The sequence below is a fragment of the Vidua chalybeata genome, chromosome 22, assembly GCF_026979565.1.
Source record: "Vidua chalybeata isolate OUT-0048 chromosome 22, bVidCha1 merged haplotype, whole genome shotgun sequence".
NCBI classification, from domain to species: domain Eukaryota; kingdom Metazoa; phylum Chordata; class Aves; order Passeriformes; family Viduidae; genus Vidua; species Vidua chalybeata.
Window position 1 is genome coordinate 2,738,912 of NC_071551.1, and position 24,096 is coordinate 2,763,007.

The window sequence follows — 24,096 nt, forward strand, 5'->3', positions numbered from 1 at the left end:
GAGGGACTGCTTACCTCCATAGCATTTGTCAGCATCCTTGTTAATCTAAATGGAATCTTCTCAGGGAACTTTTCTCTTGTCATTGCAACCTAAACACATGATGATGGAGAACAAGTAAATTAATAGCTAACTTACTTTTTAAAAGTTATTAAGTACTGGGATTTTTTTGCTACAATCTTGAAGGTTTTATTCCAAATAGGAAATAAAGTCACAGCTTTATGTTCCTCAGTTTTCACAAATTACTGGGAGAAACCAGATGATTAACTTGACAACAAAGGGAAAACTCAAGCATGTGCCCAGCAACACAGATGATTAACTTGATAACAAAGGGAAAACTCAAGCATGTGCTCAACAACTATCAGCAGCTTAAATTGCTCCAAGCAATTGCTCCACTTTCATGGCAGTGATGTTAACACTTCTTTGCTTGTTCCAGTGGTCAGCTAATCCCCACAACATGTTTCCAAGATAAAGTGCCTACCATTTTCATCCTGCCTGTAGACAGATAAAGGGAGGCTCATAAGAGAGCCAAAGGATTTGTCCAGGATCAGACTCCAAGGTCAGTTTGTTCTGGCTTATAGATTAATTTCTGTTCCACCAGAAAATGTGAAATATTACTGAAAATGTCATGTCCAAATACAAAGACTTACCTCAAAACAGTCCCCAAAGTCGATATGCAGGATCTTTCCACTCAGTCTGTCTAACATCAAATTGGAAGGGTGTCTTTGGTGAAGGAGTGGGAGAAAAAACAGACCATCAGTGACAGATCATTACAGAAACCCAAAGTAAATCACAGCAGCTCCACTCTGAAAATATATTTATCTTCATGAACAAGAACAGCCAGTGGTAGCTTGCTTGTCTGAGATCTTCAATCTCAGGATGAACAGGAAACCTTCCTGACAGTGTGTTTTGTAATTACCTCTCACAAGTAAGAGATCTTTTCACCTTGGAAGTTAAATAACCTCCTGGACAAGAACGATCAATACATTTCTTGGATATAAATGTTTATTTTTCAGTTAGGATAAGTTTTTCCACTTGTTTTATGCTTTTTCATTTCATTTAGTGTAGAAAAATGTAATGCATTATGCTGCACTTGAAGCAACACAAATCTTTTTACCACCAATAGAGAAGAAAATCAATCCAGACTAGCAAAACTACAGTGCTGTATTCATGCTTACATGTTCCAGTTTTGTTTTAATTCAATTTTCAAAGTTTTATAACTTCATGTTAGAGACTTTAAAGTTCAGAAATAAGAGCTCTTGTTATTAAAACATTTAAGGGTTTAGCTGTTTTTGCATGACAGATTTTAAATCCTATACACATTGTCTTTTAAAAGTATTTTGGAAGTTACATTGTTCATAAAATGGATGGAGAAAGATTTCCCATTCTGTGAAAGGGCAAAATTAGAACTTGTGGTCCTTAATGTACTTCCATGTGTATTCATTTCAAAATGGAAAAAAGTCTTATTTGTACTCAAGATACACAAACTTTATCTCATACATGCAGTGCTGAAAATAACAGCAGCATAATTAAGACCTGAAAGATGGTATCACTACAACTCAGCAGTAACCACAATGGAAGATGTTATCACAAGAACAGATTCAGGAATGAACTGATAGGTCTTCACAGTCTGTGCTTTTAAATAAAAGAAACCTTTACAGCTGTACTCACCTGTCCCCGAGGCCCAAAATGTACCCAACCATTGACATCACAGCTAGTGAACGGGTGTAATTTGTTCTTCTGTCAAACCATACCTACAAGTGGAGACAAAACAGAAAAAGCCAGGCAGGTATGTTGCATGTTTCAGTTTATATTGTAATTGAGTCATTAACCATTTGCATTTTGCACAAAGCAGAACTGTGATATGCTTAGATTCAGTACTCTGTAACTGTTCAGAGGGTTCAAACACCCTGTGCCCTTGGATTAGATGTCTAAGTCATTAAGAGAATATATTCTGGGGCTTCTGCTTTTCTCTCCCCTGCAGAGTATATGGAGACTAAAATGTCCAGTCTTGTGCTTTGCACTTCACTTGTGCTCTGAGCCTTGTAAGGCCCCTCGTGTGGGGATACATGTGTGGATACATGTTCTGCAGTGATTCAGCTGGGGTTTAGGATAAATAAACTCCATCTCTCACTCAGTCTTGCAGAGAAGATAATTACACACTCTGCCAGTACTTGTGTTGAACTCACCTCTGAGCTTGGACTTTTCAACCACAGCAGTTTGGCAAGATCATCCCCAGCTGTGTTATTGACAGCATGTTCAAATACTTCTACTTTCTGCATCAGAGTCAGGTGGTCATAGTCTGGAGCCATCTATAATTCAGAAGTGACATTCAGCAAATTAAAAAGCCACCTTCAGTAGCTTCTGGTTGTACTGTGAGAAACACAGTAATCATAAATAATTTCTTATCAAGTTTATAGTTATTTGTAGACTGACCAGTATATTTCAAACACAGCGAGATAATCACACAACAGTGAAGAATTGTTTTTAAATGGGATAGCAAATGACTTAGTATCCACAAAGTCAGTAGTACACAGCCCTATTTAACTAAAAAACTGCACAGGTAAGTGTTTTTCAAAAACCATTATCCAAATAAGTCTTCTAGGCTGGCAAATGCCTTCCTTTTTGGCAGCAAATTTCAAATTTTCTAGTAGTGTTCAGTTTCTCCCATCTGTCCAATTTTGGTCCTGCTGCTTAGACACAATGTTTGTAATGCCAGCAGCACAGCACCTTGTATGAGACACATCAAAGTCATGCAAAATTCCAAACACATATCAGTTACCAAATGGCAAGAACTTGTGGTCACTGCTAAAACTGGAAAAGAGAAACAAATAAATGTATGGCAACCCTTATCTAATATTTTTTATTTATTGTAACAATCAGAAAAGGGGCAGAGGAAGAAGCCTTGCACCATGTTCCTTCACTAAGACACTGGTGTCCTAAAAGAAGGTACCAAAACCTCTGCCAGCTTTGCCCCTTACCCTCAGCATGATGCGATGCTCAATGTTGAGCAGGATCTTTTTCTTCTCTCTGTAGTCTCGGATGAGTGCGTGCAGCGTGTCACAGTGGGGCACCCAGCCAATTAAGCCTGAATTTGTAGACAGTGGAATAACAGCATATCTCTGGATGCTACGGGAAAAATGGAGAATCACAGCTCAAATTGTTGTATATTGTAACTTAATACTTGAGATGCTTAAAACAACTACTGTTAAATCTGATTCTGGTCCAAATTGTCAGTAGTTGCTCTGCTTGTTTTTTCAAACAGACTTCAAACGCTCATTTTGCACAGATTGTTGCCAGGTAATCTACAGACAAGCTCAAAGTTTATGTGGTTTTCACTGAAAGGCTGCTTTCAGACAGTACATGTTATGTCACCCACAATGATCTGTTATTTGCACATGATATTTGATGTGTTCTTGCTTGAAAGACACTGCAGAATTGCACTCAGTGACTCTTCACCAAGCTATTTAATGACTATAGTAAAAATCTTTGGCAAAAATCCATTCTCAGGCTTCTAAGGCAATGCTCAAGGTGTCTTGAAATAGGCATTGCTTCAAAGACCATAACAATTTACATGATAGGACTTCAATTAAACAAAACAAACAATCCCCTCTGATACATTTCCTCCATGTTTGAATTCTATGAATGCTGTTTTTCTTTTTAATTAACTTAGTTCCAAGATTTGCCATTTCTTCCCAAAACAACTGCTTGTGCCAAGCTTTACTTGCAAAGCTGCACCTGTAAGGAGTCACATATGCACAGGCATTTTCAGTGATCACACAGAGCACACACCTGAGGTTTTTACGAAGAGAAGTTGGGTCATTTGCTAACAGAGTGTTGACCAACCCAAAAAGCTGCATCACTCTTTCATCTTGGCGAAGGTCTTCGTGACCTTTCAGAAGGAATACAAACTCATGCCCATTGCTTCCTGCAAAAGAATTAGTGCACAAAAGTTTATTCTCATTGAATAAACAGACAAGAGTAAACACACATGCACCCAAAACTGGAAAGCGTGGCAGTCAGACCGATTAAGAAAAACCTCACCTGAAAGGAAAGGTTGTACAGGTTTTACCAGGTAAAATATTTAGTTGGAGCTAAGAGCAACAACTGTTTAAGTACTGGAATAGCAAAGTGAAAACTGCTCTCTCTTACCCATTAATGTCAACTTCCTGGGTCGCTGCTTGGAGGTGATGACCTGCAGTGAAGGTGCGATGGACTGAATCCGTATGATGGGCTGGTTGGGATCATACGTTCCTGGCACTGCCAATTCCAGATCCCGGCACATTAAGAGTTTTGGTGACACATACTGTAGCTCCAAAGAAGTGAGCTACCAAAACCAAAAGAAATACAACCCCTTAGAATTTCAGTTCAATCTCACAGAAGCAGCTGAAGAGTTCATGCTGTCAAGGGACCTACAACAGTTCAGGCCATGACCAATACTTCAGGTACTTGCAGGAAGTGCTGCATAAACACCAAACCTGCAGCAAACCCTATGCAGTTATTTCCACAATACTTAGTATGTTGTGAATAACCAGAAAACATAAAGCAAAGGTTTCTATTGACAACTTGCACTGTATGACCCACAAAAGATCTGAATCTCCCTCCTCACCTGTGGCAGCTGCTTTGAGATACGTCGGAACACGTGGTAATAGAGATCCCAAGCCTGAGTTAGGTCTTTGACATTTCCTGATTTCATATACTTCCTGCACCACTCTTGAGCTTCCATGAGATCTCTGCCATAGGCCTAGGGATTAAAGCAACAGAAAAATGAATTTCAACAGACTGTAGTGTAACAGGTGGAGACCACTTAACACCTACAAAGAGCATCAGAGTCTCTTTCCAAGTTTCACTACAAATACTCGATCTCACATTTTTATAGCAGATCAGAATTTTATAGCATTTTTATAGCAAATCCAGAAATTTCTGGATCCAAGATCTGCATTGAATTTATCAAACACCATTGCTCACAAGTAGACTTCACTATAGGAGGAGCTGAATGCTTAGAATCACCCTTTAACAGCAGGGTTACAAGCTCAGTTAATTCTCTGTTATCTGTGCTAGTGCTTACTGTGAACAAAGCAGAATAATTAACAGCAGAGCAATCATCATTTTATAGTCCCCATCAGACACCCTGCCAACACAAGACTCCAGGGCAGTTCAGACTACCATGGCCTCATATAGTCACCAAAAGTGACACAAATCTGAAGATAAACGTCAGTAATGAAATCTGCAACTAACAAAATGAGTCCCAAGAGATTCACTTTTTGTGTTAAATGGCAAAGGTTCTCGTAACACATCTGGGACAGGTGGCTGTCCTAAAGAACAGCCTCTTGGCCATTTGCTGATACCTGATTGAAGGATGTCTCCTTTAAAGTCTGAGGCCCTCTCTCCATCATTGCATGAAGTGGTTCCAGCACCTCAAACATTCCCTTTACATTTCTTTCTCCAAAATACAGACGAGATGCTTCTTCCAACCCTTCATGCCACATCTCGTGCCATAGGATGGCCACACGAATTAGCTCTTCACTCACCTGTTTTAGGACAGAAAAAAAGATTAAACATCTGAAGAAATCCCTGGGACTGGGTCCTGACTTAAAATTGCAAAACTCCTTTCTTCCCTAATGTTACGAAATATTTGTTCCTGGCAGCCAGAGGGAGCCACAAGAACTACCACAGTGATGGCACATTTTTTTCTGGCTTTTCTCACCTTTCTCACCTTATTTGCTACCTTTGAAATTTTCTACATGCTTGTGCATCTTGGCCTGAAAGCATTATTTTTCATTTGTTCATAAAAACCTTTATCAAATTGGTTACATTACTCTTTCTATGCTATGCTCAGTATGTTTTGTTTCTACTTCCCATTAAGCAAAACCACCTCTTAAAGGAACAAAAGTTTTTCAGGTATTTCTTCTCTAAATTTATTCATAAGGAAACACAAAAACTTAGTGTGTGAATTACTGTAAAATGGAAGCATTCTCTGGAAATTACACTAATACTGTAACTTCTACCAGCGGTTGCAAATTATACCCCAAATTAATTATACTTGAACTGAATCAACATTGAATAGTCATTTTGTGTTACTATAACTGACATCCATCCATCCAACATAACATACTTAATGCTACACTGAGCACTCACCATCATTGCCTGCTGCACCAGAGTGTTGCTATGCTCACACATGTTTTTCAAGATCTTATTTGCAGCATTGTGCCGAGCAGTGGTCGTAGATTTAGAAGCCACAGTCAAAGGATAGATCAAAGCCTGCAAGGGACAGCAACCAATACTACTTTAGAACCCCACAGAAGAGCTACATAAACTTAAATAACTGGCAAAACATTAACAAACAGCAGCCTTAGGAATCAACAGGAGGAAGCAAGCTTGCTTCTGAAAAGCAGTGATAGGAATTTATTACTGAAAGTCTTCTGATCCAACAACAGGCTGTCAAGACTTTAATTCACTGAATAGCAGAACAACATGGAGAGTCTCTTTCAAACTGGAAGAGCAAAAATAGGTTTTAGGATTTTGTGATATTCCGCACTGTGGAAAGAAATTTAGATAAAACCTGTGATGTAGGTTCTTAGTAGTCACGTACAGACATTTACGGTGATTTGCACTGCCCAGTAGACATTAAATTACATTACACAAAGAGTTCTTCCCAGGCTGCATGGCTCATTCACCTCCTTCCATTTTTATGTGAAGTGCTGAGGTGAAAGCAGCAGCAGCAACGGAGATTGTCCCCATCCTCACTGTCATCATTTGCTGTGACTTCCTGTGCAGGCATCGGACAAGCACGAAAACTCCTCTCAGCTGACGCTTACCTGGGGATGGTACCGACCAATGTCCGTGAGCAGCTGGTGAATGAGACGTCCTACCAGGGGTCGAGGGGTGTCAATTCTGGCAATGAGCTGAGGGATAACCTAGTAGTAAGGATAAGGAAAAGAAACACTGCTGTCATCTCATGTGTTCAGTGCACCAGCTGTTCTGCCCTCTCCTAGAGACCTCACAGCCTCTAAAAGAGACAGGGAAGCCCACCACTCATTTTTGAATTGGTCAGAGGGTAACACAAGGTTCCAAACAGAAATGTACAACAGCTCAATGAGATCACAACTGTTCTGTGCAAAACTGATACAGGATCCTACTAAGGAAAGATGCTTCTTGATGTATAATGCTTAAATAGGAAATAAAGTATTTTTACATTTAATTACAAGAATCATTCTACAAGGCAATCCTGAAATAGATTGTGAACTACATCAGAGCAGGACAGTGGTGTTTTATACTTGATCACCACTGAATGCATGTCATCTCTAATTTAAGAATTTTCATTCTTTCTCATTAATATGCACTAATCTCCATATAAATACAGAAACATTTCTCGTTTTTCTGTTCAAGGTGCTGGTTAAATCAGTTACAGACTGCATTGCACACTGCTCTCAGCACTCACCTACAGAGTATTGTTTAGCAAGGGATCATAATGGATATCATGCAGCAAATACCCAAACTACCCCCCAGAACTGTGATTTCTCTTTGTGTTATTTACCTGCAGCCAAGTGTCTATTTGGATTGCCTTGACTCCTTCTACCAAAGCCTCATTCACATCAGGCCAATGACCATAGTCAAACCACAGAGTAAGGACTCTGCAAAAGAGAAATACTTCTGTTAGGAACAAACAAATGAACACACAACCAAAACAAAACAAAAAACACCAACCAACCAACAAATAAAACCCCACCACAAAAACCCCAAACAAACAAACAAAAATCCCCCAACCCAAAACCTATTTACAAGCAACTTTTCTTCCCAGAGCCCTCAGATAGCAGGGATAATCCATCCAACAAAAATTAGCCTGGACCAAAGCATTCACTTAATTCAACCATAACAAAAAAGAGCAGAAATGTGTTCTACCTAAACTGAAATAATGTGTTTTTATCAGCTGGATTTCATTTACTATGTGCTTTATTATGTACCTTAGAGTGTCTTGTAGGTTGTTTCCTCGAGACAGAGAAATGGATCGGAAGAAACCCTGGACAGCAGGGACTGTGTACATCAAGAGGGTCTTGGATAAATCCTTTTGGAATGAAATTGCTGCATTAGTTCTGTGCAAGCACATCAGCCCACATGAATCCTAAACTCAGGAAGGGGAAAGAGGAAGAAATACCCCATTGTAGCTGACTTCTGCTCCTACTCTTCACAGGACATGCTGCTCCTAGAATTTTATGTTTTGCTTGACTACACAAAGGTCTTTCAGCCTGGCAGGGAAAATGCTGTGAAGTGGTTTTATACTTCAGTTTGTTTGCAAAGCTATGGACAGCAAAGCAGCCTAAAAACTACCACCTTACTATAACTGGTAAATGAAAGAGATTCCTCAGAGTCTTCCATGAAGGGCCTAAACAGCAGAATTTGTTAATGCACTGTAAATCCCCTATGACAGTAGGTCACAGCTAATAATCTTTTGTGTTAATTTAGCCCATAATTTTTTTTCTGTGTCTAAGCAGTAAGTACCAATCTCTCAAGAAGAAGAGGGAGGAAGGAGGGTACCTCAGTGACTTTTTTCTGCACTGGGGATGGGATGGGACTGTTCTCAGTGCTCTCTGCATCACTCTCACTGTTGCTGCCCTCAGTGTTAGCGCTGGTGATGCTGGCTCCGCTCGCGTGACGGAGTTTCTTCTTCTCGTCTCTGGCCTGGTTTTGATGTTTATAGTGAAGCACTGCTTCAAAGTTCATCACTGCCCAGGCATGCCAGGCCTGCCAACAGGAGAGAACAGAAGTCAGACTCCTTTCTGCAACTGGCACTTCCGAATTGTTAGATATAACCCAACTTTCTGTGTCTGCAAACAACAGCAGTAAGTAATATCCTGCAGACAACGCAATGCTTTGATTTCTCCAATTGTTTGTAATTTGAACTGTCTTATTATCTTAAATAATATCATGTTGAGTTATTGGCCTGGAACTCCCTGTTGAATATTAAAGCAAATGAGCTCTGTACCAAAAATTAAATTATATTTGCCTATAGCTTAATTTTTCAAAGACTAAAATGAAAATTATTATGTTAGGACTCAGGGATGTGTAATGGGAAAAAATACAGGAGATGTCTGCCCCAAAGAAGATCTGGCACCAAATATTAATTGAAATATCACAACCATGATATCAAAGGCTCTTTGGAGAATTAAGAACAGGGCTACTTTCCTTGTTCAAGTATACTGACTGAGAACAAGTTAAATTTTTCCATTTTCTTTCTCCTTCATTGCTAACTGACAACAGGAGAGAGTCTCAAAAGCAAGAACAAAAACTGAATTGTGGCCTAGTTTTACCAACTAGATAAAATTCTAAACAAGAATCTCATAGTTGCCTTGGGCCACTTTCTCTGTTTTTTGGTTCTGTTTTGTTTTTTTTTAATCCTACTGGCAGTAACAAGGCATATGGTTATAGGAGATCTTCCAATGAACACCTTCCTTTCCTGTGGGATTTGATAAAATTTATCTGGAGACATTTCTGTAATGACCTTGTACCAGTTGCGATCATGCTCCGTTGCAGCACTGTAGTATTGCAAGACTTTGGGGATGGTGCTCTCATTGATGCCTTGCAGGTTCAGCTGCCACTCACCCAGTTTCAGGAAACACCTAGTTAAGCAAAGGGATTATTGATTCAAAATCTAAAATGAAAAGAAAGCCTCTGGATTAAAGGGCAAACTTGCTGTCTGGAGTCTAAAAGGCATTCCATGTGGTGAATCCAGTCAGGTAGCCTCTCCTGCAGGCTGGATGCAAGATTCAAATTATCTCCATCTTGCTTGTAGTTTGGAACTAACTAGCTGAAGGTTTAATTTAAGAGGAAAGGTGGGGATCAAACTTTTTTCCCTCATCTGTATAAGTTATAAAAGAAATGTAAGAAGTAGGTAACAGCAACATTGAAAGACTTCATCAGTGTGTGCTGATAAAATGCATACACACGTGCTGCTGAGCTGGACTGAGCACCATATGAATGAGCCTTCTGGGAGAACACTGACAAACAAACAATGGAAACACAGAGGAACTGTTCTTCCCCCCACCAGAACCCCATTAAGTCATTCCCTCCTAGAGGAAAGGAAAAACAACATATTTTTACTGCAGCAGGGTGGGGTTGTCAAGGTTTGCACAAAACTTAATACTTTGCTCCCTCAGCAGGCTTTAAATGCTGCAGTTAGGACATGGCTGTCCTTTCTGTACTTTGAGTTTTCCAGAAAGCATTGTGCAAGACAAATACTGTATGCAAATCATTACAAATTTGTTTTCCATTACTGAAAAATTAAGACAAGGGTTCCAATCCTCATAAAAGCAAATTGAGTGCACACCTCCCTTCAAAACAAGCAAGCCTTCAATAGAAAGCACTATGCAATTTTCAATTTAAACTGGAAAAAACTCAGATCTGGCACCTAGAGATCCACAGAGAAAAATGGAGAAAGGGTTTTTATGCAACAGGATTGTAAGAGACCATCACATGCTAGGCACCTACTGCCCAAAGCACTGCTGTTGTGCTTGGCAGCCTGTGTACTTAATACAGATATGCCAGGCGTGTGGGAAGTGTTTCTTTCCTAGTGACCGAATCTCCTGAAAAGCAAAGAAACAGACATGCTGAGAGCTCTGCCTTCTGCCAACGAGCCACAGTGCTGGAAAAATACAACCAGGCACCAGCAAGAAATATTAGCTTGTTTAGGCTGATGCGTGCCAGTAACATTTACTGAACATTACGTGGTAGATAAGAATGCAATACCAAAGCAGCTAAATGAGAAATCCCGTTCTTTTAATCAAAGCATGAGCTTTGTCTGAATGTGTCACCTCCAGGGACCCTGCACCTCAGGAAAGCCTTCAGTTTCAGTCTCTAGCTAAAGGGTGTCCCAGGACCGTGTGCTGACCGTGCCATGAGCTTATGGAGCTCCTGTTTGTGCTGCTGGTCCTCGGTGGCGATGGCATGCTGGGCCTGCTGCTGCATGGTCTGCACAAAGTGCTGCATGTGCTGGAACGCATCGATCTGCAAAGGCATGATGGAGGCAGTGAGCACCACAGGGCTTAAACACAATTTCTCAAGGGAGAAAGACAATGTAGAAATGATTTTCACAGAAATAAAAATATATGGTTTTGTTTTCTTTCTAAGCTTTTCAGTCACTAACATCCCTCTAAAGTCACTTCACACTTTAAATATGTCCAAATAAATGAAGAGGTTAGAGATTCTTATTGTCTCTGAAATTGCTAAACTGAGGAACAAATAACTGCATCCTTCTGATGCCAGGCACACCTTCACTGTCATGCAGACAGAGAGCCAAAGGTATGGCTGACCATAACACAAGTTAACACCGTGCTCTGATGTGCAAGAACCTCACCCTGACGAAGCAACAAGGTCACCTGTACAGGGAGAAAGCTACAACATCAGAGAATGTCCTGTTACTGAGATATCTCGTTTTCAGCTGAGCATGAAATTAGCAATTGCAACAATTCTAATTAGCAATTAGAAATTGGCAATTGCAACAATCAAATGTTTATAGCTTACAAACTGTATCTGACCAGGACAATACTGAACAGACAGGATCACAAATCCAGAGAAGCCTACCAATAATATGTTATGGGCAGACCAAAAAAACAACAACAACAAAAAAAAAACCAAACCCAAAACTACAAAAAAAAAAAAAAAAAAAACCAAACCAAAAAACCCCCCACAAAACCAAAACCAAACCAACCAACCCAACAAGCAAACAAAAAACAATCCCATGACAATTTGAGAAAATAATGCCTGAAGGAAAACTTGCAGCTTCTTGATCTTCTCTCCTAACCTTTCAGCTTTGGCTAGGCTTGAAGTACACAGCATGGAATATTAACTTTGAGTTGTTTCAACAAATTAAATTCTAGATGTCTCCTAAGGTTATTGAAGAAGTACAAATGTGCATTACTCCTTTGCCAGAATATTATACAGGCCAGTAGTACTAAAGCAACTTTCACTACCAAATTCTGAGGGAAAAAATATTTTTAAAATTCCTTGGAAAGTATTCTGGGGTAGGAAAACCCAAGAATAAATATTTAAGAAAGAAGTATGCATGCTTCACTGGAAAGAATTAAGAGTAAAGCTCCTGCAATCTACAAGGTCATTTCAGGTTAGGAACTGCAGAATATGCAGTTAGAAGCCTAATTTACATCTGTGTATCTATAGGAATGAGCCATGTTAGAAACAAAAACCACTTGAGCTCAAATGCCTCATCTATCTTGTTTAAATATCAGCATGCACAACTCAGTGGTGAGGAAAAAGGGCATTAGCCCAGGATGAAATAAAAGAAAGGATCATACTCATAACATTAATGTGGTGCATTCCACAGCTGGTAACCTAGACATAGAGGGGGGCATAAATAACAGTCTTATAAATAATTATGCTAGACATCCACTAAAAATAGACAAAATATATTGCCAAACAGAATTACTACAGAATCTTTTTATGTGCACCTCTCATATCTAGATACACCCAACAATCTGGTCTTCAGTTTCCACCAATATTGAAAACTGATGGCCATAAACTGACAGAGCATTTAAGACTGAACACAGAAAGTTTTCCACACCAACTGAATTGCTAAGTTTGTATGCATCCTTTCTATGGGATATGGCTCACAATACAGCTGCTGGTAAAGGTCTTTGTTAGAAGAAATGTAATAGGGTTTACATATCAATTTTTATCTGTTGTTTAAGAAGACTGTTGTGGAGCTCTGCAAGTGCCATATGGCTGGTTTCCCTCTAGATGCCAGCTTTCTTCCTGCTGGATTTGACAAATGCCAAAATGGCAGTACTGAAAACTGCCATTTTAGGTCAACAAAAGAACCCTGAACTGCTGAGCCAGAAAAAAATGGTCATTTCCCACCATACCAGGCCTACATCAGCAAATTATTACTTAGGATACCAAAGGAAGTGAACACACACAGTTACATAAATCTACACACATCACCAGGTGTAACTATGTATTATTTATCAGTTTTCCTCCATTTTCAAGGGCTCCACTTATTCTCCCATCAGTTAATTTTAGACGTGTTCTCCTACTACCCCTTTAATCTTCGTGCCTTCTCTCATTCTGCTTTCCACCACTGCACCAGTGTCCTGCACCATGTTCATCTACTTCTTGAGCACAAGTCAAACACCCCAAAACACAGTTTCCCTCACAGAGACAGGCAGAGACCCCCACAAACTTCTGGGGTCATTTACTGAAGATGGTAAGAGGCAATTTCACTGTTTTACAGAGCCAACAGAACAGGGCCTCAGCAACAGCTCCTTCTGCCTTTTTAATTCAAATGAAGAATAGTTAGTTGTGGCAATGTTCCCACAGCAATGGTTCTGCTCCAGTGCTGGCAATCCCAAGGCAGAAAAAATAAAGTAGATGTGGCAGAATATGAGGATAAATTGAGGCTTTAATGTATATTAAAAAAAAGATAACTTATCCAGTCTGAAGATTATTGGATTTGATTACGTAAATTCTCCCTGTGTTGCAATGTCAAAAACATTCACCCTGGGCTCTCTGGTGCCAAATTGTTCCCATGACAAAACTCTATGTACTTTTCAGCTGTCTTTCAGTTAGAAATTTCCAATAATCTCTTTAGTAAAAACCAGTTCTGCTCAGTAACTAAGTGCAAACTGTTCAGGACACTTCTAAAACTGGCAATAAATCCCCCTTTACTTCCCTCTTTCTGCATGCGACCCTGACCACAGCTACAGTGTAGAGACCTGGCAAGCAAAACAGTGGATGAAAGTCAAGCAGCAAACCTACACAGATCAAAAGAGCTACTAATGACCATGAATCCTGGCTGCATCCTTTGGGTACCAGCTACTGGTTTAGCAAAAATAATCTTTCCATATATGAAATAAAATTAGGGCCAGGTTTTCTCTGCATTAGAGAGTTTTAAAGGAAATAAAAAGCTTACAATCTGAATAACAATAAGGAAAGGAATCAGTTACTCTCTTTTAGGGGAGCAAAAGTAAAAACATCCAGCTTTGCCTTTGTTCTGTGGGGAAGATGAAGAGCTAACATGTGTGGCATTGCACAAAACCTGAGCAGTGAAACAAAGCAGTGTGTTCTCCTGTACCTTACGGGCGCTCTTCCACATGTGCTTCATGTAGGCGTAAGTCACTTGGGGATGGACTGTTGGCAGGGGGTGATCCAGCTGTCGAGATGGATCTACTCCCAAGAGCAGGACAAGGGTCTTATGGGCCAAAGCCTGGAGAAGTGGCAAAGACAAAAAGCAGGTTAAAACATAATTGTCATTGTTACCTCCAGCTCATATTGCTTCAGAATTGCCCAACACTAAAAAAGTACATCTGACTCCCCAGATACAACACAGACACAGCAGACTCCCTGGACTCATAAGAATGCCACATGATAAACCATATGTCTTCCTCTGGATCAGAGCATTAGATTCTCATTTCAGAAGCCAGTAGAAAGTGTAAAGTCTCAGTTTCAAGTATTTGCTGATAAATTTTGTGATGAATGTTAAAATAGGACTGTAATATTCAACAGTAACATCACATTCTAGATTTGACTCTCTGCTCTAGCAGAGAGAGCTATTATCAATAATCTCCAGTAGTGCATAAAAACTTCCAGTTACAGCATGCAATAAAAAATTGGCCCAGGGGCTCTCAGGTATAATATCAGTCCCACAAAAATAACCTTGGCTATAAGCATGAACTTTATGCTGGTTACAATTTCAGCATTTCAACAATTTCTGACTAGTTTCTTCCTCAGAGGAGAGCCCATCCCACTTGGGCAATGAAAGCATTTTAGGAATGCTCAAGGCTGAAGCAGCACAGCAAAGCCAAGCATCCAAAAACCTGCTGAAGAGGACAGAGCCTGACAATGCTCACCAGCCTCCCACTCTTGCCACATAGGCTGGCATACTTGAGCCAAGTTCTCATGTCCTCATGAGGATTCACAACAAGAGATCGGACCATCAGTATCCTTTGCCAGTCTTCCACGATTCGCTGACAGCCCTGACAGGAAAAAAGAGAACTTGTTAGTGTTTGTTCTCCATTGTACTGTGCAGAACCTTGATTCAGAATTTGAAGGGACTTCCATCACGATAGAGACTTCTGTGCCCATAATTCACAGCAGACTGCCATTAGGAACTGTCTATTTCTTTGACACTGCAGTGTGTGAAGAAGGTTCAGCTCCTGACTCTCACAATCTGCAGGCAGCTCAGTGCTTGCAATCTAATGATATCCTCTAATGGAAAGAGGAGAAAAGCTCCTAAAGCTGAAACGCATCCAAGAATCAGAAAAACTCTTCATACAATTCCAGAGTCAAAGTGCCTTCTCCACCTATTTTTGGTTTAAATCTCAACATGGAGATGGTAGAAAAGCAAATGGTTGCAAAGATATTTTTGTCATTGCCCTTTTTCTTTGCCTTGCATGTATTGCTTTTGGAGGCTGGCACCTCTTAACTGGTTTTCTGCCAGAAAGAGCAGCTTCAACTGCTGTGCTGTTTGTGCAAGCATTGTCTGGTTCTTGTCTGTCTGATGGGAGAGGCACAACACTGTCAGAGCAGGATGAGTCTGTATTTCAAACATTCAAGGATACTACAGAGAAGTAGAATTGTGGAAGGGACCATAACAACTAAATCCATGGTGCTTGATCTAGTGGCCAAGTACAGGGTAACAGTGATACTCCAAAGTTTCTATTCAGCCAGAAACTACTCGATTTTGAGGTAAACAAAAGATTTTCCAGTGACAGCAAGGACCTTAGCGCCAAAGAAGTTATTCTTTCCCTTTTTCTTTTCTCCCAAGTTGAGGACTGGGAAGTTAGGCAAAGCTTGTTCCCTAATACCCAAATAAACTTCTTCCAATAGGCATTTAAAAACTATTAAAAAACACCTATAAAACATTCAAGAACTGTTTGTACTGCTTTCAGGACTATAAAAAGCTGTATTCAGACATTACACTTCCTGCCTCTTCAGTTTCTCTACCCCAGTGGAATTCCAGACAGGAATGCAGATGGGAGACTAAAAGCTTTGTCACAGTTTCCCAAACAGCAAAAAAATATACAGCAGGCTTTCATAAGGTGGCAGATTATAGCATTGCCAGTGAAGAACTCTGCATAGGGAAAAGTTCTTCCTTCAGGCAGCATTTCATCTTAGTTATCCTCTTTTTTTCTTTTACCCCCTTCTCTTGCAGGAATCACCCACCTCTATTTAAACAGTATTCTTGTATGTACTGCTGCACCTGAGGATATTCACTTTCACTGTAGGGATGCCTCTTGTAAGGAAACAGTGTCAAATATTTGTCTGATTTAAATTTTCAGAGGTACTTTGGATTTTTGATGTTTAGTGTAAGAAAGGCACAAACTTCTCTTTCAATACTGGAAAATCAACATTGCTAAAGGTCTCTTCTGAAAGGTCAAAGTTAATCATAGCATCATTTAGGTTGGAAAAGACCTTTATGATTATCAAGTCCAACCATAAACCTAACACTTCCAATTCTACCCCTAATTAATGTCCCTAAATGTTACCAATCAGCTGGAAATGTTCTTGTAAGAGGTCCAAAAGGAACAGGATAATCTTTTATTTTACAAGCATGTGAATTCTCTGACCAGTTTTCCATCATTTGGAGAGAATTCACTTCTTAAAATCCAGCCAACCAGGTCAAACTAGCTTGATCTAAACCAGTATTTCCAGATGTAATCCAATACTGAGATAAGCAGCCTTGGGGATGTTACTAGTGTCTCTCTTCTGCACACATCTATTTCAAGGCTTAGTTCACCCTTTTAAAGTGTCATATGAGCTGAGACCTCAGGAACAGTAACCTGAAAAAAAAAAAAAAAGCCCAAAAAGCAACAGGACAAGCACAAAGGAGATGGAGCACACAGCCATGTGAGCATGGACGTTACTGGGATGGAAAGAGACATGGAAAGATTTGCTGAGCCACCACACTGACTCAAAAGGAAGCTGTTCATGCCAGCCCATCAGCATCTCCATCCTTGACCTTTCCATGGATGTACCTGCAGTCTTTCCCACCAGATCTGGCGGATGATCTCACGGCGTTCTGGTACAAGTTTATACTGGATAACCTCTTCCAGCTCTGACAGCATCTGGCAGGATACCATAGCCTGAAGGAAAAAAATCACATTCCATCCCAATCACTACAGAACAAATCTGTAATTAAGGAACAGTATTTTGGCATCAAAATCTTAAATACATAGGCTGCCCAACAGATGAAGGACCAACTGCTATATACTGGTACCTTGATGACCTGCTGATTCAAACTCCAACTTCCTACATGTCAATTCTTATTTCTTTTGAGGGGGTGGACCTCACTTCACTCACTTTTAGTTTGTCCCCAAGCTGCTCCTGCAAAGTTGTGCTTTTTATCTGACAAAAGACATTTAGCTTGTGGGCCTAAATAGGTGTTATGTTTGAGACAAGCACTACTCTGAAATTTTATGCAACTTTTAGAGACAGTCTGAAGCAGCAATGAAGGAAGGGAATGAAGGCTGAGCTACACTTACCCCGTAGGCTCGACTGTAACTCTCTCCTGCCATGGCAGTCAGCTCAGCATCCAGCAGGTCTCTGGCTTTGTCAATGCACTGAAATAGAACAAGATATTGGGGCAAAGGCAGTATGCTTTGTCTAGAGTCAACTGCTGAAGCTGCTGTTCAGCTCTTCCATCTCATGAACAAAGCTGGCATTGTTCTCACTTTCCTCTCTCTGGGAAAGGATCCTATAAATAGAAAGATTTGACAGGAAAGCAGTGTCCAGGGCATATATAAGGGAAGTCAAGGGAACTTCATTCATCACCTGCACAGTTTGAAGTTTGTCTTCCTAGAAAATCAAAGGTTGCAGTATTTCTAATCCTACTGTGATTGTAGAGATCATCATTAACAACACTTGTAGAGAAAAGGTTCACATTTTAGTGCATAAGAGTTGGTCACAAAAAAAGAGCCTAAAGAAATGTCTCTTGATACCAACAAAATGAAAGAAAATAGCTTTCACTGTTTTACATAACCCAACAGGATTTTATGAATTTTACAGGACAGCAAATTTAATTTCTCATCCTCATACTAAGACAGGCTCTTCAAGCATGAAATAAATCCTGCTCTAGTTCTAGTCATTATATAATCTCTCACCTATAGCTTTTCCTGTTCAAAATGTTAAAGGTTAATCACAAACTCTACCTTTTTGAATGCCTGGTTAATTTTACTGTGCACATCATCCAAAAATCCATTTACGGGTTTTGACAGCACAGATTGAATTACTCCTTTATCTAAGCTGGCAAGCCAGTACAGAATTCTGAGAAATGGGACTTGAGCTTCCTTGGAAAGTAAACAACACGTTTCACATCTACAGAGTCACTCTGCAAATCTCCTCTGTGACAAACAAGCATTACAAATACAATCATTACAAATACAAATTACAAGCTCTGTTTAAAAGACTCATTCCTTGCCTTGGTACCTCAATCTAAGATTTGAGATTTATCAGTGCTACCAGAAAAATGAAGATTATTGTATATGATATATATGAGCACTTCACTGAAAAAGCTGTAAGGGACAGAAGTGCACAAAAAATCCATTAGGAATCTTACAGGTGTCTCAGGCATTCCTGGAAATTTACAATCAGTGCCTTGTAGAACAGAACCTCTGCTGAGATAATCCTTGTGTCTTGCCTGTCTAGAAAAGAGTCACAGAAGTAAAAGAAGCCAAAAAATGACAAAGGCATTCTAATGTTCTACAGCACTGTACCACTACTATCTGTCAATACATTCACTGCTATGGTTCTGGAAGTACAAGGTAACATCTATCACCCAGGTCTAATGTATCCATGGAAAAACATTATTGGGCAATTCATAGGTTACATCCAACTGCTTTACTACAGCCTGTTTTCCCATGAAACTCTGTAGCCTAGAACATCTTAAACCAAATTTTGGGAAACCAACAAGGAGGATAATTACTTGCTGAGCCAGTGAGAAAAGGTCTTGATGCAGTGCCAGTACAGCCCTGTAGAAAGCACCATCATGGGTGTCCCTGGGGATCATGCAGGTATATTCTTCCATGCTGTCCCACTGACCTGCAGAGACACAGAAATCCTCAGGAACACAACAGCCTTCTCTGCAATGTGGGAACAGAACAGAACTCTGATGTAGTGCTTAGACATCAGTGCCTAGGCCTGAGTGCTGTGTGGTACTTCTGCATTTAAGTCAGCTCTCCAACAGCTTGTCTTTGGTAGGGACACTATTAGATACATAAACATACACATAGCTGCAGACAAGAAAAGCATAGGCACTTTTCTTCTAGACAAATTGTTATCCTTGTGGAAAAGGTTCTTTCATTGTTTGTGATGAAACAATTAAAATTCTGACACTTCCAGAACATTTGAATTAATTTAATGCCCTACAAAGCAAAAGATGATTTTTTCTCAGCAAAAGCTGGCAGAGAGCAAGTGATTAATCAGCTTCTCTAGTAAATATCTCGCTAACAACACAAATGGACATTTGGACCACCACAGATTTATTCACTTCAGACTGTCTACTCGGCACACACAACCTCTAAAATGTTCAACAGATACTTTTCTTGTTCTAAATAAGAGTCTGCCACAAATCTGAGAAAGTCTTTCTATCTTATTTCCTGCCTGAGCTCTGTTCAGTGTAAAGCCAAGCAAAAGCAAGCATTTAAGCAATCACCTGCTCAGACCCCTCTGTTACTGGAGACCACACTGGGAGACTTGATATAAATCCAGGTTTGCCAAAGGACTTCTATATGGAATGACACTTCATTTCCCAGTGCAAATAATGTAGTTACTTGATGTTGCTGTTTCCTGTATTCTGCAGCTCTGAAGTAAGTTAAAACTACCTGCACTTGCACCTCATGGGCTGCTGCACGCCAGCACAGGAGGATACCTTACCCAGGCCCCAAGCAGCAGCAGCAGCCATCCTGGCCATCTTCGCTTGAGTTTCATCATTCACCTGGGTCCACTTTTCACAGCATTGCTGGTGGAGTTGCCCCCTAAGAAGAATCCACAATTTCTGATCAGCAAAAAGGCTCTTCCAAGAATTCTGCCTCATTAAACAACCACTTCCCTCTGATAAGACAACAACCAGCCCCACTGTTCTTTTCATACTGAGTGGAGAATAGGATTTGACTCCTCTGGCCAACTCAACCATGCTAGTCTGATGACAAATATCCTATAATCAGAAAATCATTTTAAGGCACACCATGTTTTGAAAATACACATCCAAAGAGAAGTTTGCATTTGTTCCTCGGTGACTGTTAATGCCTACTTTAAAATTGGACTGATAATGCCAGTTTATAAATACAGGAAAAAAAATTCTCAAGAAAACAAACAAACTACCACCAAAAAAAGGATGCTTAAAATTTTTGCAAGTGTCAGTAGAAGAAACATATGATCTGGATAGCTTGGGCATGGCTCCTACTAGCAAACATTTTGAATTAACACATCAAGCCTGAAGACAAAGACTGAAGAATGAAGGTTGCTGTAACCTCATATGAAGACTTGTCATGGCAGGATCTCAGAGGGCATGTGAATCTTTAATCTCCAGTGGAGAGGAAGCATCAGGATTTTTTTATATTATTTCTTTCAAATCAACTGTGAATGCTGCACTAATAGAACCATTTACCCTGCGTGTTGCAGTTCCAGGATTTCTCAGGCTGGATACTCTGTAGCAGTGAAACAGCTGCCAACTGTGAGGGAGAACAACTTGCTCTCCCTAGTGTTATCCTCTCCCCTCCCAAAAGGGAAGATGAGTTAGTCAAACAGAACCAATGGGCTGCCACAGGCAAGATAGTAATTCTGACAGCTTAATGGCCCAGGAGGGGGAAAAAAAACCCCAAAGCAAATGTAAAAGCAAGCCAAACCTAGCAACAACAGTAAATCAGGACCTCATAGATGCTGATAAAACACTATGGGTCCTACAGGAATAATTATATGAGGAGACAAATGGCTAAGAATGTTTTGGCTGTACTCTAAAAATATCACAGCAGAGTACTGAAATAGTGATGCTGCACAATATAATTCTAGATTATCTGCCTCATCCCAGACTCCAGCAGCACAGTCAGTCAAGTTGAATGCCACTGAAGAGTATCAGCAGCCAAACTATGGAATCCTCAGCCTGACATGCCTAGAGTCAGCTGCAGGGCAGCAGACAGCACTTCACAAAAGCACTTCTGAATTGTAAAACACCTGCACAGAGTTGGAGTCCAGTCCCACTAGAGAACCTGGAGACTCTGACTGCTCTTGTCACTACAAACTATCAATAGATCCATAACCTCTAGCTCCAACAGAAGAAAACTGTCCTTTTGTTGTTCCATAGATTTGCTGCTGATATATGAATAAGTAGGAGGCTCAGAAAGGACACTTAACACAAATACACATCCTGCAGGAGAGAAAAATTCTCCAAATCCCTGGTGAGAACTGCCTACTTGTACTAAAGCTGATTGAGGAATGCCCAGTAAGAGGATCTATTTTCCCTGCTAGAAAAGCTACATCCTATATGTCTCACCCTTGTTTAGAAACAAAAAGGGCAGAAAAATGCTGCTAGAATTAGGTTTCTCAAGCAGTTCTGTTTCTAGCAGTCAAATGATTTTAGTGGAGAGGAATCTCCTTACTGTGGTGCCATCCCCTGGGTTCATGTCAGGACCCATCAGGAGAGAGCTTGTCATATGCAAAGCTCAGTAGAAAGGAGGAACGTGGACGAACCCACACCTGCCCCTGGGCAGAGCTGCACGCCACAGTGAACAGGGTGCCTTCTCCAATTATCTTCTTGGAATTGAACAGCGAGAAAAAACAGCAGCCCCCAGTTAAGTAGTAAGCTGTAAGCCACCAGCAGCTCACCCTGTCACAAACACTGATTTGAATCAGTTATGTGTTGACAACAGACATTTGACATGAAACTTGAATACTTAAATGTCCACAAAGACAAGGCTTAAGAAATGATGAAAAAGACTAATAAGGAAAACCTCATCCTTCCACAAGGTGTAGGTCTGACACTGAATAAACACAGAAATCTCTCATGTTTTAATCTGAGTTTAAAAAGGAGAGTCGCAATGAGCTCATTTTATGACTGTTTCTGACAAGTTCTGCTCAGTTAATGTTTCTTCTATCTACAATGTCTTTCTCTGCTATAAATGGGGTTGACCTGATTATAAGATTGCAGATTCTCTTCCAGAAAGACCTTAACTCACCAGATGGCCAGCCCCAAAAGGCTTAGATGTCATTATCAATTCAACAAAGTGAGGTGCCACACACAAATGCTCAAAGTAAGCAGGAGCAAATAGGAATTCAGGCAAAAAATTTGCACCTGAATGACAGCATCCAGAGAACAGAAAGACACAATTTTCCTTAGTCTTCAGGCAATCCCCTCTTACCATTCACCAAGTGCTTCCAAGCAACGCATCCGTCCCAGCATCAGCTCAGGATCATCTTTGTTTGTGTCCATCTTCTTGTCATAGGCCACCAGAGCATCTTCCCATTCATGAAGCTTTTCATACCAGGTAGCTTGAATTTCCTAAGGGAAGGGAGAAAAAAAGTAAAAATAAACAGCAGGGTTAACGTTGATCATTCTATACTAACTACCACAGCTTTTCCTAGAGAATTCTGTGTCTATTCTGTGTCTGGTCACTTCACCCTTTTATCATTCTAAATAACCTTCTGTGATACAGAGAAGAGCCTTGAGCTAGTGTGAAAACTGGAGAGCTGGCACTGCTCCACCTGCCCAGAAATGAACTCAGGTTTACCAGAGGGATTAATCCAACATCACCCCCTTACTAAGTGCCACTGAAATACCAGATCAGCAGCTGATGCTTTTCTTTTTGGAGAGGTAGAGTGGAACAAGAGAAAGGGTAAATCTGTAACATATTCCACTTCCCGTTGTTGCACATACCTGCATTCAAGCAAGAAAAACAGCCTTGCGTTCAGGAATGGAATGACTAACTAGAAAAAAAGGCCAAACTTTGCATCTGGCTACTGCTAGGCAATTACTTAATATAGCAGGCAGTATGAAGTTGGGCCCAATCACACCCTTCACAAGGGAAGGCAATGGTTTGTAACAAAGCCATTAAAAGTTACCCAAGCAGTGATCCCTATCAGCTAAACCCTTTTCTTCAGTCTTTCTTTCTAGATTTTGTTTCTCATTTTCAAGAAATAAAATACCTTAATATATTTCCATGCTTTTCTCTGCCAGTGTTTTTCTGCTCAGTCTTTGACATAGGCTGCAGAGCAGATTTTTTTCCCAGACCTGTGGGCAGGGTCACTATAAACCACGATTTGCATGCCAGGTCTTCCACTTAGCCCTTTAACTTCTCAGCTAAGTCATTAAGTCCCTGAAAGTAGAGCTCACAGCTCCTCTTAATTTCTTTTCATTGCCAATTCTGGCAAGCTCTGTGCTTTGACCTACATTTACTGCTAGACTGTTTTGCTGCTAAAGAGTGAAGTCAGAATTAGCTAATGCAGAACTTTGCTCAATCCACCCAAGGATTATAAGAAGCTGCAAAGATGTTCTGAAGTCTGTACTTCTCCCAGAAAGGACTTATTTTCCAGTCTAGGTCAAAACCACACATAATACTACAGCAGAGGATTTCCACCATTTTGTGCTTATACCTGGTTCCCACTTTCTAGTGGTTACTACTTAGAGAGGCTGGTCTACTGTGCTTCCATGGCTGCCTTCCTTTTCCTAATTATCCTAAAACACTGCAACAATTACCACTGCAATATCATCTTTTTTACCAGTAGAATTGTCAGGAGAGCATAGGTGGTTTGGTCCTTGAACACAAATTAGATGACTCATAAAATGAGAAGAAATAATAAAAGGTACATCATTCTGAGAAAGACACACAACAAATACATAATGGGATTACTTGATTTTGGTGAGCAGTCTAAATTGTAAGGGACTGGTTAACTTGCTATTCTAAATAAAACCTGGGAACACTTTTGGGAGAGACTAGAGGTTAACTTCCATTAAATCCTTATCTTGAGGGTTTTGATGCAGTTTCTCAAATCCTTTAAGCTTAGAACAAGAACTCACTCCCTCCCTTCCCAGCTTATCCTGAATGAAAGGACTTATGTCATGAAGTTGCTAGTTGCTCACAGCTGCATTTAGTATCAACAGTA

The 24,096-nt window shown here is 40.2% G+C and overlaps 1 protein-coding gene across 3 annotated transcripts in view; it reads right to left on the reverse strand.

Annotated features, from left to right (window-relative positions):
- The window catches only part of MTOR (mechanistic target of rapamycin kinase), a 63,022-nt gene that overhangs the window by 3,509 nt on the left and 35,417 nt on the right, over window positions 1–24,096 (reverse strand). For all 3 annotated transcript variants that reach the window (XM_053962660.1, XM_053962662.1, XM_053962661.1), the window contains 23 exons: window positions 22,356–22,495; window positions 19,876–19,976; window positions 18,926–19,041; window positions 17,487–17,564; window positions 16,980–17,087; window positions 14,853–14,978; window positions 14,078–14,209; window positions 10,883–10,998; window positions 9,497–9,614; window positions 8,533–8,739; window positions 7,962–8,062; window positions 7,535–7,631; window positions 6,816–6,914; window positions 6,136–6,258; window positions 5,346–5,528; window positions 4,607–4,741; window positions 4,150–4,324; window positions 3,790–3,925; window positions 2,979–3,126; window positions 2,187–2,309; window positions 1,669–1,751; window positions 648–720; window positions 15–89 (listed from right to left, as the gene is read on the reverse strand). In XM_053962660.1, the coding sequence (XP_053818635.1) occupies window positions 15–89; window positions 648–720; window positions 1,669–1,751; window positions 2,187–2,309; window positions 2,979–3,126; window positions 3,790–3,925; window positions 4,150–4,324; window positions 4,607–4,741; window positions 5,346–5,528; window positions 6,136–6,258; window positions 6,816–6,914; window positions 7,535–7,631; window positions 7,962–8,062; window positions 8,533–8,739; window positions 9,497–9,614; window positions 10,883–10,998; window positions 14,078–14,209; window positions 14,853–14,978; window positions 16,980–17,087; window positions 17,487–17,564; window positions 18,926–19,041; window positions 19,876–19,976; window positions 22,356–22,495 (2,793 nt within the window). The remainder of the gene's footprint in view (window positions 1–14; window positions 90–647; window positions 721–1,668; window positions 1,752–2,186; window positions 2,310–2,978; window positions 3,127–3,789; window positions 3,926–4,149; window positions 4,325–4,606; window positions 4,742–5,345; window positions 5,529–6,135; window positions 6,259–6,815; window positions 6,915–7,534; window positions 7,632–7,961; window positions 8,063–8,532; window positions 8,740–9,496; window positions 9,615–10,882; window positions 10,999–14,077; window positions 14,210–14,852; window positions 14,979–16,979; window positions 17,088–17,486; window positions 17,565–18,925; window positions 19,042–19,875; window positions 19,977–22,355; window positions 22,496–24,096) is intronic.